The sequence below is a fragment of the Zeus faber genome, assembly GCF_960531495.2.
Source record: "Zeus faber genome assembly, chromosome: 6".
Lineage (NCBI taxonomy): Eukaryota > Metazoa > Chordata > Actinopteri > Zeiformes > Zeidae > Zeus > Zeus faber.
The window spans coordinates 31,601,441-31,615,339 of record NC_137201.1 but is presented as its reverse complement, the minus strand read 5'-3'; the positions used below and the strand labels follow the sequence as shown (position 1 = coordinate 31,615,339).

General features: G+C 44.4%; 1 protein-coding gene across 1 annotated transcript; it reads right to left on the bottom strand.

Annotated features, from left to right (window-relative positions):
* Positions 1–33: 33 nt before the first annotated feature.
* On the bottom strand, positions 34–12,461 carry ttc23 (tetratricopeptide repeat domain 23). Its single transcript, XM_080001676.1, has 11 exons — positions 12,408–12,461; positions 11,328–11,553; positions 10,948–11,071; positions 9,932–10,088; positions 9,690–9,815; positions 6,123–6,294; positions 5,845–5,950; positions 5,381–5,508; positions 4,994–5,143; positions 2,296–2,378; positions 34–2,136 (listed from the first exon to the last, which is right to left on the bottom strand). Exons 2-11 carry the CDS (start codon positions 11,490–11,492, stop codon positions 2,031–2,033), a joined length of 1,317 nt encoding a protein of 438 aa, XP_079857802.1. The 5' UTR covers positions 11,493–11,553; positions 12,408–12,461; the 3' UTR covers positions 34–2,030.
* Positions 12,462–13,899: the final 1,438 nt, after the last annotated feature.

Below are 13,899 nucleotides of genomic sequence, written 5' to 3'. Positions count from 1 at the left end.
TGCTGGCTGCATACACTGAATTGTCACTGTCAGACATGTGACCAAGTCCCTCTTATCCAAATCACAAGTAAGTCAAGTCACTTTTCCTTGGTCAAGTCAAGTCACAGGTAATGAATGTCAAGTCGAGTCCTTAGTTAAGAAAAGTCACGTCCCAAATCAAGTATTTTTTTCCCCCAAGATACTGCAGTCTTACCTGCAGTATCCACTCTCGATAAAGGGAAAGACAATGTATAAGTACCTGTCTAATAATACTATTCTATCTATATAACCTGTTCAAAAAGTATGACAATGAGTAGAATTTGCAATATAATTATTGATATTCTGGGATATAAATGTAATCAAATAACTTTATAAAAGCCCATTTCTTAATTTCTTCTCAATCAAAAAAATATTCCTTCCCCATGACTTTTTAACAGTGAAATACTGACAGCCAGACTACATCGTCAAACATTGTTACATTCCGCCCCCGTCCGTCCGTCTGCCTGTTTGCAGGATATCTCAAAAAGTTATGAATAGATTTGCACAAATTGATTTGATTGAATTAAAATGATTGAATTAAATCTTTTGATCCGAAAGTGATGGCTCTTGGCACAGTCGTGGCTGCCGTGATGTGATCGTACTGCGTGTGTGTGTAACGAGTGCTTCTCGTTGAAACAAACATCAGGTATCGAGGAGCTTGACTGACAGGGTCGTCATCCAATCCGGACGTTGTCCAGTGTGCGCTCGCATACCAGGTAACATTACACTGACACTTGTAATGTGAACATTGACAGTATTGAACATTTTAATATATTTAATAACAGGGCTGTGTGCTATGACGATATATATCGTAAGGCGATAGAAAGCTGCGATAGACCGATGCCACATTTTTAGGCCCGATCCCGATTATGGAGTCCGAACGCACCAAGTACCGATGTTTTGACCAATATTTTGTCAAAAAGTGCAGAATTTTTAAATCAATTTGAAAAACTTAGATTTTATTCAAGATTCTATATTTGAGAACATTTAACTTATAACCAAACAAATATATAAAAAATAAACACACAAAGAACTTTTTGATGGATAAAAAAATAAATGTAAAAGATGATGTTAAATACATTATTTTTTCCGAGTTCCAGTTCCATCACTTCCGAAACGAATACGTTTTCCGAGTTCCTATGAACGCAGCATCCCCTTATTGCTTGGAGAGCCGTGTCTGTGTCTAAACGCGAGTGTCAACAAACATGGGTGGATTTATAATGCCTCGTTGGGACTTCTGCGCTAATTTTGGCGGGTAACTTAAAGTAGTCTAAAACAAATAAGACAAGTGTTTTCTTTTGTTTATTAGACGAAAAATCACGACATCGGCTGCATAACTGCCCATCCCGATGTGGTCAACAAAGTCAAATAACGACCACTTTCGGTCTGGCTTTCAAACCGTTTCTATCACTCTGTCGCAAATCAGTGGCAGAGCTGCTTTACGGCAAATATGTGACATCATTTGGAGTCACCGTGCTTTACGTTATCTGCACATGGGAGCGAATGTTAGCAACACGGAGGGGCGTGGCGCTCCGCAGACCAATCACGGCGCCAGGAGCTTAACACGCTAGAGAAAATAAACAACTTACAACTTTGTAAACATCAACGTGCGTTTGATAAGGAAACCTCAAATGGCACGACGGCACCATCCATGGATCGCTACAACATGTTGCCGCCTGCTACCGAGCCGCGACAGCATGAGGTGAGGGGGGGGGGACCGAGCCCGAACAAAGTTCCTTTTTGTTTGCCGATGGCGTTTAGAGTTCGAGGTTTCAGCGAATGAAAGTGAAAACCAACAAGTCACTCGAGTCGTCGTGTCTCCAGTCAAGTCACGAGTCTTTAACTTCCAAGTCCAAGTCGAGTCTCAAGTCATTTCTTTCCTGTCAAGTCGAGTCGCAAGTTGTAAATACAAAAACAAAAAAATATCCCAGCGTTGCTTAATATAAAATCTGGCTAGTTCAAATGTTATTGTGAAAAAAAAAAAATCATCCATTCTAGCGAGGGAAATATGTCTATGGTGCATAACCATATTTTTTAAAGTCAGGGGTGATGGAACTGCAGGGAACAGATGTTTCCCCACTGCGTTGTCTCAATTGGCCCTTAGCAATATCTGGTGCCCTAAAAAAGGAAAAAGAGCAGATACACGATGACATCATCAGGAAAAAAAAGTTCCACTGCAGTTTTTTTTTCTGGTCAATTAATAACAGGAAAGGTCCGACTTCATTATCATGTGTACAGAGTAACAGTCAGTGTGAAATAAAAAAACGAGGGTTTTACCGGGCCAGCATGTCCACCGTCTTCTGTGTCGCTATCGTCTTCTTGTGCTTCGGGCCGTACAGGATGTTCTGAATCTCCAGGCACTGAAACCAAACAAACCAAAGAAAAACAAAAAGAAAAACAAAAAAATGACAAGACACTTTTATCCCATACAAATACACAAGAAGGAAAACACAGCCAAAGAAAGCGCTCAGCTGCCGAAAATAACCCCTGAACTGTAGTGAGGGTTTCGGATAACACCTTGTGGACCTCAGCTCTTGCTTGGAGATCTTCTGGTGAGCGCCGGTTCAAACACCGAGTTAAACAAGCCTCCACTGTGACCTTCCCTTCCAAAAGGAGTTCTCATTTGTTTATGGAGGAAAGCTCAAGGACAGGTTCACTTTCCCTCAACCCAGGCTTCATTAAAACGCTGCTTCCCGTCATTTATAACTGTTCAGGGCACAAGAACCGACTGGGTGCTTTACTATTGAGAAACTTACCACTCTGCTGCATCTTTTCGCGCGGTCCAACGGGGTAAGCTTTTCAGCCTCTAAAGCCGATAAGGATGAATGGATGAATTAATCTCCTTTTTTCATGTTTTCCCCGTTGGACTGCATTCAAGTAAGTTTCTTAATAGCAGAGTGGTAAGTTCTCTCAATAGTAAAGGTTTCACCCAAGGCTGTGCCATGACCACTTATGAATGATGGGACCCAACATTTTAACAAGGCCTGGGCTACAACAACTTGAGATTAAGAACGTTGAAACCCTTCAGAAAACATCGGCCGGCAAACACACAGTGATGTAACACCCACGCTAAAGGAATTCCCACCGTTTCTACACTTCGCCATAAATTACAGGATGTCAACAGAAGTTTCCAAAGCAGAGAAAAAAGCCAGCTCAAAGTTTCCCTCTCGATCTGGGTGGAATTGGAACACATCCATCGGAGCGGCTGCATGTTTTCTCTGTTGCTAGGGGTTGATGTCATGGAATGAAAAATGGCCCCTTTTTTTTTTTTTTTCCAACAACACAACTTGGGGAGAAGAAAATGTCAAGTGTGCGTGTGTGTGTGTCGCCATTGTTCTCTCATTCCTCCCCTCCTTCCTCCCCTCCTTCCTCCCCTCCTTCCTCCCCGCCGCACATGTATGAACCAGGCTTCCTTTCAGCTTCTTCTGAGCGCAGCTGGCGTTGACGGCGCTACATGCGTCCCTCAAAAAGTCCCGTCGTCCAAGATAAGCAGAGAAAACATGACCCGACACATCTGCTCCGTGTCAGGGAGACTTCAGAGGGGCTGGGGGTGACGGAGGCCGTCCTCCCTCCATGCGTGGATACGGCAACAAGGTAACTTAGCAACAAGGCTCCTTATCTTACTGGCGTGTTCTTACTGGTGTGAAGCAATATCCCCTAAAGTGGGGGCTTCAGCGTGGTGTGGATCCAGTTTGATCAGCCCCAGGAGCAGAGGCCGTGGAGGGAGACACATGTTAGGGATCATGTGCCTCCTCGATTATATAAGATCACTGAGGAAAAAGACCCTACTAAACACTAAAAGATGTAGATGAGGAGCATGAACGCTCACATCTGATATCATTTTATGTGGCCTATTATATATATATATATATATATATATATATATATATATATATATATATATATATATATGTGTGTGTGCGCCGTGATGTACAGGTGAATTAAAGTGAAATTTATAATAATTTATCAAATTATTTTCATTTATTTGAGATGAAAAAAGACAAAGCCAGCAGTTTCCTAGTATTCGTTAAAACCTAGGGCCTGTTTCCATACTTTAAAACACATAATTAAAATAAAAAAGACAAAAGCAAACTTTAACGGCTTGAGAGGCAAACCCTCCCCCCCAGCAATTTCCAAGTACTTATTGAAAAGGGCCAATGTCTACACTTCAAAAACACATAGCTAAAATTCAAACCGAACCAAGGTAAACTTTAACGACTTGAGATGAAAATAATCGAACAAAAAAATTTAAGAAAACAAGTTTCCCAGTGTTTTCTCTACTTTAACACTCTTTAAAAAAAATGATTTTACCCAACTAAAGTAAACTTCCAAGACTTTTGTGTGAGGCCATGCATTGGGAGCCGTTTCCCTCTGATGGACAACAGCGAGGGCAGAGTTGCGCTCCCTCCAAAGCATGTGCTGCCCATTTGTCTGGCTCCATCCAAAGCGAGAGAAAGCCCAGAGTCATGGTGCGTGACATGTTACACCGGGGAGCGTGGCTCCACCCGCCGCGTCTTTCCAAGATTAGCGAGCTGCTCTGATAGCGCCGAGCCTCGGAGACGACGGTGGAAATAGCTCATCTCGCTGTGACGGGGGCTCTCTCTTTGTGTATATTTATATTTAAGCGGGTCTCTCTCCCTATCACTGGTGTATCTTGGTGTAACAGGGGGGAACACTCATCGACTCTTGGCGTCGCTAATAAGAGCCTCCAAAATAGTTTGGCAGCGCTAAAGGTCAATACACTTTCTCTGTGTGAGTGTAGAGTAAAGTCTGTTGAGCACAGGAACAGATTACTCTGGATTTCCAAAACGCTGTTTTTCTGGCCTGTTCAACGGACTTGCAGCCTGTTACCGTTGAACTATTCAAACCATCCTTTAAACGTGGGCCTGCGGTTCTATGAGCTCATTAAATAAATACACGCCACTTGAAACAGCCTTAAAAGTTGTACATACGTGAGAAAATGAGCATTGTGTACCTTGCTCATGGTCCTGTAGGCCGCTTTGATGGCCCCCAGGGTCATCTCCACCCCTCCGATCAGCTGGAGGCCGTCCACCACCTCAGCACTGACGCCCCCAAACGTAGACCTCTTCAGAGCCAGGGACGACTTCTGGATCTCCACACATCTCTGTGTTGGTACAAACAGATCCACAACAACACCTGTTGCCCCCAGTGGAAGTATATCTACTTCCCCATGAGCAGGTGGACACCCTCTCTCCTGACACTTAGAACTTGCTGCCTGCTGACCTGCATGCTAGCAGGGGGTGTGCGGTTGGACGTTCCAACAACCAGTTCCTATTGGGCTCAACTTTCTTTAATGACCTGCTTGTTTATATCAGCGTGTGTGTGTGCGTGTGAGATAGACCTCTTTTTGTCCGTTCAGCAGCAGAAAGTGACAGAAGTTGTCCTGAGCGGTGAGAAAGGCTGGATCCTGTGGACCGAGGGCGTCTCTGTAGGCGACGAGACTCTCCTCAAAATACTGAGCTGCAGAGTCTGCCGGAAGGAGGGAGGGACATGTCGGCAATCCAACCTTAAATAACACCGACACACTTCACGTACGGCGGTGTGGAGTTTCTGATTAAACAAACCCGAACCCCTATGACTCATATCGTACGCTTCAATTTGCCTTGGCCATAGTTTAAGAGCAAAAGTGACCTAAACACTGGAGTTGAATTTCCAGCCTTGGGCAGCCGTCCAGCAGCCGTTAATTCAATGAGGCTTTTGTATATGGATTCCATCAAAAAACATGATCCGTACAGTCTTGACGTGACGTAACAGAATGGGAGATTCAATCCTAATTAACCCTTGGCTGTCTGTGAATAGACTCACCATTGTGGCGGGGCTGTTGCGCAGCAGAGAGAGCCATGGCCAGGCTGTGGGAGATGCGAGCCCTCTCCAGATCCCCCAGGCTCTGACTCACTGCCTTGGCATGGGCCTATAGCACATACAGTATACTCTCCCATGACATGTCTTCATCCAGGAACGACACAAACTTTACCCCCGAAAAACAGGTTTCTGCAGCTCCCACCGGAGCCCTGTGTATACTCTACACTACATTTGTGCTCATGACTGTTGTGTTGTGCATGGGCTGTTGCTATGTTCCTTGCCTTGGAAAGCAGCTTTATGGCTTGGTCCAGGCAGCCTCGGGCTTGTTCTATGGCGGCCATGTCCCTATAGACACAGCAGGTCTCCTCCACCTTACCCAGCTCCTCCAGCAGACGCAGAGACCTCTCACACTGAACCAGGGCCTCCGCCGGCTTACCCTGTCCCTGGTGCACCCTGGACAGCAGAGAGGGATAAAGGGGCTGATCAGAAACCGAGAGACTGCGATAAGTGATGTGGCGTGACCACTGACTGTATGTGATATCAGGGAGAGGGAAAGTGAGTCTGTTCAGCCAAGTTGTCATAGGAATTCTCCCTATTTTACAGCCAGTACACAGCTAGAGCCACGGCTATCTGTGTTTCTAACGCTGTGTTAGCAGCTTCTTCTTCTTGAGTGATGGAGCTACTTTTTTGATGTCCGGCCAAACATCAGCCCTTTAAAGGAGTGAAGGCTTTGGCAGATTTGCTTCCTTTTAAATCTACTATGGTGCACACGACTATAATAGGGAATGCGTCCGCTCACATGTCTTAACAGTCTCCGCTGTTGCTCTCAGAGTGCTGGTCCCGATCACAAATTGTAGAAGTGAAAAACTCCTGGACTTGTGTCTCTTGGACGCACCCCACCAACACAAGGATCAGAGTCCTGTTACAGTTTCGAAATGAGGTCCGCCTTTATCACAAATCTGCCGAACAGAGAATCCTGCACCCACCCATCGGTATAATATAATATCTCCCATGCAGACAGAGAGTTGGGAGGAGAGAAGAAGGGAATAGAATAAAGGAAAAAGAGGAAATGGGCATCAGCTGCATTATCCTCCGCAAAAAGACCCGAATCCATCACGCGAGTGCGCTAACAGCTTTGAGTCCCGGAAGGATTCAAGACATCTAATGGAGTCTAAATTCACCGCGGCACTTCCACTCGAGGGGCAGCCTTTTCCAGCCGGCCCACATCAATAACACCGCTCGTTACCGTGCTGTCACAGCGGGGGTGGGGGGGGGGCGGCATTGTATCAACACATCTCTCAACGTGGAAACTGAGGAGGCAGGTTGACACAGTTTGGATGGATCGCAATGAATACAATTGTATTCATGTTTATACCACTGCAAAATCCCCTAATGTGCCCTTTATAGAAAAATGCTTTCCAAAGACATAACGGTCGGCTTTGGGAGTGCCCCCGCTCTTGGCTGCCCAGCGGAGGTTCTGTGGGACGGGTGTTCCAGAGCCTTTTAGGGCAGCGAGCAGCAGAGCAGGGTGGACCTGGGGACAAAGCTCCTCTATACTCCTGTTGACTACCTTCACTTTCTCCTTCACTGGCACTGCAGCTCAAATGCAATCCAGGGTCCACGGGGCAAGGGAACTCATATCATTTAGGATTTATATATAACAGGCAAGGAAGGCTTCGAGAGGCTATTTAGCGAATGATACCGCACCGTTGTTGCTTTTGCCTTTTTGTTTTTTTGCCTCGTGCCCAAGGAATAGTTATGAAATAGCTTTAAGAAATAAAAATAAACACAAAGGACAATGGGCAAGTCATTGGACAATCGTCTAATCTGCGCAAAACAATATTTAACAATGGCTTTACACATGGCCACATCACCCACATCCTTTAAAACAGCCTGTGAGCTACATGGAGAACAATAGTAAGAGAAGGGAATTTGGGCCAAAAATCCAAGAGTCCAAAAAGACGAATGTTCATTCAATTCTAACCTTCATGATAAATCTTTAAGACCACACTTACTTTACACCCCAGTTCGTAAACACAAGACACAAGCCTCTAAAGCTGAATGTAACTTTTGGAGCAGGATCCATGACCTTGCTTTATTGTGTTAGTGCTTTGGTCGGGGAACATTCTCCCCCGACCACAACAGTGTTGACGGACGGGGCTATAGACGCATGCCAAACTCTTAGTCATCACCTAACAAAAAGAGATTTAGCAAGCTCACACACCACCCAGACTCTGCACATTTTTCTAATTACAAAATAATCGCGTCAACAGACTCTGCGATTGAAACTGACCAAGATGCTGTCGTGCACGAATTCCTCTAAGAGTACCTCACCTCTAGGTAGGCTACTGGATGAGGCTTGGGGTGTTGCTCGTACTCAACATGTTTTTGAAACATACAGTATACGGTACTTAAGCTTCCACTCTCAGGCATAAAAAATGTAATACCCAATGCTTAACTGTCCCTGTGCAGGCTTTACAGTATTTATAGAAAGCTCCAAAAGGAGACGTGACAGCACTGGAGTAGAATGGCATTTTTAAATACAATGTTTTGTTTTTTTTACTCTAGTGTCGGTGCTCCTGCTTGGTCAGTCCATCTTGAATCTCTACTATAAAATAAATAAACAAACAAAAAAACAACCAAACAAATAAATAACCAAATAAACAAATAAAAAAAAAAAAAAAAATGCCATGCTCATCTGTTCCTAAGCCACTTTGACGCTTCAGACATCCCTCAATTGACAAAATTGCAAGAAGATTACAAACTTAAAACGGTTAGGGGTAGAAACACATCAAGAAGATATTAAGCTGCGTTGCATGAGCATCAATGTAAACACTGAGTCAAGCTCTATTCGTGGTGTATTATTTAAAGCTTCACTGGGGGAGAGGTGGAGGGTATGGAGGCGGTGGCTACAGTAACTCTTGGACTGGAGGGATGGAGGGGTTGAATGGGGTAAAGACATTTTAAAACCAGATAAAATAAAGATGAACAGAATAAACAGGCAGAGAGCAGATAAACAAACAGAAGGGGGGATGGAAAGCCTCCATCCATGTGTGTCTCTGCCGCCATGCTGGCCGAACAACCCCACCTACTGCACCCAGCAGATCTGCAGCTGGGACAGCGCCCTGATGATACAGCAGAGAGAACGGGAGAGAAGCCACACATTTACTGGTTTCGTTATCCTGCGATGTAAATGACATGTTATAACATTATGACAATGTTTTTAATGAACAACACAACACTGACTATAACCAATGGTAATATATGATGCACGGCCAATGATTCTTAGCGGAATATGTTTTTTTTAATTGAAATTGTTTTAATTGGTTGAAAATGTCGCCACCTTGAGTTCAAACCCAACACCAACACCTCTGAGGCACCTCGTAAAATCGAAATGAGTTCACGCAACAAAGCTTTTAAATGTAAGATAAACAAACAAACAAACAAACAAACAAACAAATAAATAAATAGACATAAAATTAGACATAAATACATAAATAAATTAGAAAAACAATGTGTGTGTGTGTGTGTGTGTGTGTGTGTGTGTATGTGTGTATGGGTGAGTACTAGGCTATTTTTCTCTCAACCTGAACATGATAGCCCTACTGCAAAGATTCTCGGGAAATAAATAGAGCCGCATGTGATTTCCACACTGCACCAACAAATATCAAAGTTCTATCTGTGTAACATAAAATAAACAGCAATTTGCAAAAAGAATAATAATAATCTGTCGCAATAAATAGCTGCAAACAGAACTTCAGGGCAACAAATTTGAGAAATATATTTACAATATGTTAAAAAGTACTACCTTCACTACCAAATTTCTATTTTCCACTTTCTTACTGTACCTGGAAAGAGATGTTGATATTTTGAGCTCGGTTTTGATCTTCTCCTCCTGGACGACACCATCTTTCAGATGAAGCTCCTCCAGGATTTTCTCTGCGTTCAGAAAAGACAACTCTGCCTCCTTGAGAGTCAGAAAAGTCAAGGGAAATCTGCACTTTGTAATTCTGATATTTTTAATTCATATATGATTGATGTACAAATTTACTGGCATCCCTTTTGAGACGCCATGTTCCTCAAAGGATATTTGTCTGTGAGCAGCGCAGCCCCTCCCGCCGTGAGGTGGACGCTGAGGAGACACGTCAGCACCTGCAGGCGATCGTCTCTGCCGGTGGAGAGCAGCGAGTGTAAGGGAAGCAGATCCCTGGCCGTGGACGAGTGTTCCTGGGCCTGCACCCCAAAACCTGGAGCCAAAACATTAAAAAAATCAACTAATTCAGTTCCACTTCTTCAGCACAGCAGATCAGCAATGCACTGATTGCACTAAAACTAGGCTTCATGGGGCGGCTTCGCGGACACAGATTAGGCCTGATTTTAGAATAAATCACGTTTTTAATCCGGACAAACTGAAATGGCCCTTCTCAGTCACGGTTTAAAACAGTCTCAGACTTGCCCTAGTTTTTATAAAAAAAATAAATAAATAAAAAATCTGCTTTCCAGAAGGAAGATTTTAGCTAATCTAGGCCTAATTGGCAAAAGGAGCTGACTGGTTCTTCATGACCTTAGTCTAGGACTTCCTAGTCTAGACCTAATTCATTTTATGTTAATGGTGCAGTGTGTAGAATTTACAGAACAAAATCGGCAGAAATGGAAGATAATATTCACAAGTATGTGTTAAATACTGTATAATCCCATGAAAATAAGAATCTTTTCTTTTTTTTTTGAATTACCTTTAGTGTAATCTACCTTTTTAGATTACACTTCACGGAGGCTGCCATGTTGCACCGCCATGTTTCTTCTACAGTAGCCCGGAATGGACAAACCAAGCGCTGGCTCTACAGAGGGCCTTTCGCGAGTTTCGCAGCCACCGTCTCTCCCACAGAGGCCGCAATGTTGCACCGCCACGTGGAGGGGTTGCGATCTGCAACCTCACCCTTGGATGCCACGAAATTCGACACACGGCACCTCTGGATTCATTTAAGTAGGGTTATTTTACTCCCGGTGGAGATTGAACCCTGTCTGCGAAACAGCCCCTACGGTATATCTCTAATAACATTTCTATGATCACAAAATGCTTGCATGGCTTTGAGAAAGTACTTTTACCTTTATACTGCAGATATCCATCGGCCAGCCTGGCGTGGGCCTGGGCTACTTTGAAATGTCTCTTTCCGTACACCAGCCGAGCGAGGGCCACGCAGCGGACCAGGTCCTGGATGCACGCATCAAACTGGGGCGAGAACAAAAGAACTATGCTCAAGGAAAAACAGCGGCTAAAAGTACATCCTGAGCCCAGGTTGAACATGCGGCGTGTTGCACGCCTGTGGGAGGTTAGGAAAGCAGGGAAAAATACATTTTACGGTTTTGGCTCGGGCCCGTCTTCTAGTCTCCCAACGACTGGATAGAGAAGCAGGATTTCGGGATGAGCCCGAAACAACAACAATTCCAGCGCACGGACGGAGCACGGCGTGCAGGACGGGGCTCACCTGCTGCTTTCCCGCCAGGGTTTGGGATCTGCCGTGGTAATAGTTGAGCTTTTCCTCCGGAGGCATCATGGACGTTCTCATTGCGGAGGCCGTTTGGGAGGCACTGTCTGCCCCCACGTCCACATCCACATCCACAACCACGTCTACGTCTACGTCTACCTCCATGTCTACCTCCACGTCGATCCAGGAGGAGACATCACGGCTGCTCCCTGTGCTTTCACTGGATCTACAGCAGTAAAGTTCAAGTTCAAATTCAAGAGATCATTTGTCACATACATATACACAGGGTCATACATATATGCAGTGAAATGTCATGACACCCGGTGATTACGCACAATAAGCTCTATAAGCTGTAAACATACTAAAAAAATACCAAAATGTGCGTAATCGACACAAGGTGCGCAGGCAGCCGCAAGGGAGGCGCCACAATCGCGATTCTGGCTTCTATAATTATATCATAGAATTAATTGACTGTGTTGTATAAAATATACATTTAAATGCTCCTAAATGAAACTAACCTGAACTTAAGTACCTCCAGCACTTACCTCACAGAGTAGAAGTCCTGGCTATTAAAATTATTAGAAGATATTAAAACTTGGTAAATGTATGCATAATAGTGAGCTTTCACTAACCTTTTCTAACCGACCTGTAGTGGAGATGTCAAGGTCAAAATACCTTGGTATTTGTAGCAAATCAGTCACCTTATCCACATCCACACAGTACTGAGTACAGAGACTCGTTTCAAAACCATTTCTCAGGTATTGAATAGTAAATAAAAGCACTAGTGCAAAAAGTAAGGTTGAAGTACTTCCTGTTCCTGCTGTTATAATGAATGCTTTCGGAGACAACTCAGAGAGCGTCTCTGTGCAGTGTCAGTGTCAGTGCGTTGACGTCGGGACTTTTTTTTTTTTAACATTTTGAACTGAATATTAAACATAGAAGTCCACGAGGGGCGATCAATACTCCCACGTCTCTGGATTGAAAAGGGGGAAAAGTCCATTTGACTGACTGCTACACACACACACACACACACGTTTACACACGCATTTGAGTTTTTGATTTACATTGTTTTTCTCATACGTTTCGCTCGTCGTTCACGCTTTTTCTCGTTCGGATGACGTTGTTTTCTCTTTCTCTACCCACTTGGTTCGGCACGGGCTGTGGAGTTGTCCTCCAGGCATTTCACGGCGCCGTGCTCGTATGACGTAACGGATCTTGGCGTTTCCCCTCCCTTCTCTTTTTTGGTACTTTTGGTACGAACTTCGGCCAAAGGCGCAACCACCCGGAGACGGACGCAGGACGCAGCCGCCACCGTCCACCTGTGACGCGCGCGCCGCGCCGCGATCGACGCGAAGAGCGGCGGCGGCGGCGCGAGGCGGAGCTCGTCGTCAAGGAGCCGCGTCCGTAACAACGCAAACGAAAAAGGGAAAACGCTGCAACGTGTGGCGCGTTCAACGTCCGCACTGTTGCCAAACAGGCAGCGCCGCGGCGCCTCGAGCATGGCGGCGTGTTTGTTTGTGGAGGGAGCGCGTCTGCTACTGGTTAAAAACGGCGACACGGCGAACGTCATTACGAAAGTGTTTGTGCGATTTAAAATGTTGAGAAAACAACATCTCAGGTACGAGACCATGGCATCTGAAATGAACATGGGTGACTTTCATCACTTTTTTCCTACGGAGGAAACACGAACGCAACGCGGTTTATTTTAAGACGGAACGCAGCCGAATAAAACTGTTCGATCGGCTCGATGCTCTCCGTGATGGCACATGATCTAATACAGGTAGAGAAATCCATGTCTTTGGGATCTTAATTCCTCTCATTTTCTCTATTTTGTTTTCGTGTTTCGAACCGTCTCAATCATCACCTGGATAAACAACAACAGCGCTTGAGCTCAACAGGGAAGAGTATGGTTGTAATTCTCCTTTACCGCCAGCAGATGTCAGTATCATAACGTTAAAAATAATCGCGTAGAGCGTTCACATGGACGGCATGAGGCCAATGGGAGAGTCGCTAAAATGGACATATTACACAAATTGACTTGTTTCTTTCTTCCTCAGGTTCACTTCCTCTTTTAATCCCCCCCAATCACTTTGTTTTATCCCTTGATGATCGAAGTATCTGTCGGTTTTCGTTTTGGAGAAGGGTTTTGTCTTTTGGGCCATCCAAAATCATTGAATATGGAAGGCCGGTTTCTTATTAGAGGAGATGGGAGGATGACACTGGACCTTACCGAGGTCCTATGAAATACGAACCCCCTCCAGGCAGATAAGGGACTAAACATGTGTTGACCAATAGATTCAGTGTAATGAGTTTTTAAATGTTGACTTACTCCCACATGGCATGGTAATGATAGAGATAAGATGAGATATAATGAGATAAGATACGAATCGATGACACAAGATTTAATGTCTCATGTTCCGGATGTAGAAACACATCTGTAAAATCAAACACTGACGAAATAGTATTAGATATCACTGAAGATATCATATCATATTTAATTGTCTAAATTAGAAAAAAGGGATCCAAGAACCCCTTAAAACCATTTTCATTTCTAATGTCAACGCTTCAGTGA

Excerpts from the sequence above, each read along its gene's own strand:
- ttc23 (XM_080001676.1), bottom strand. The coding sequence starts at position 11,492 with ATGGAGGTAGACGTAGACGTAGACGTGGTTGTGGATGTGGATGTGGAC. Across the intron at positions 5,951-6,122 it reads CCATAAAGCTGCTTTCCAAG|GCCCATGCCAAGGCAGTGAG; the intron begins GCAAGGAACATA and ends TATGTGCTATAG. Across the intron at positions 2,379-4,993 it reads CCTACAGGACCATGAGCAAG|TGCCTGGAGATTCAGAACAT; the intron begins GTACACAATGCT and ends GTTTGGTTTCAG.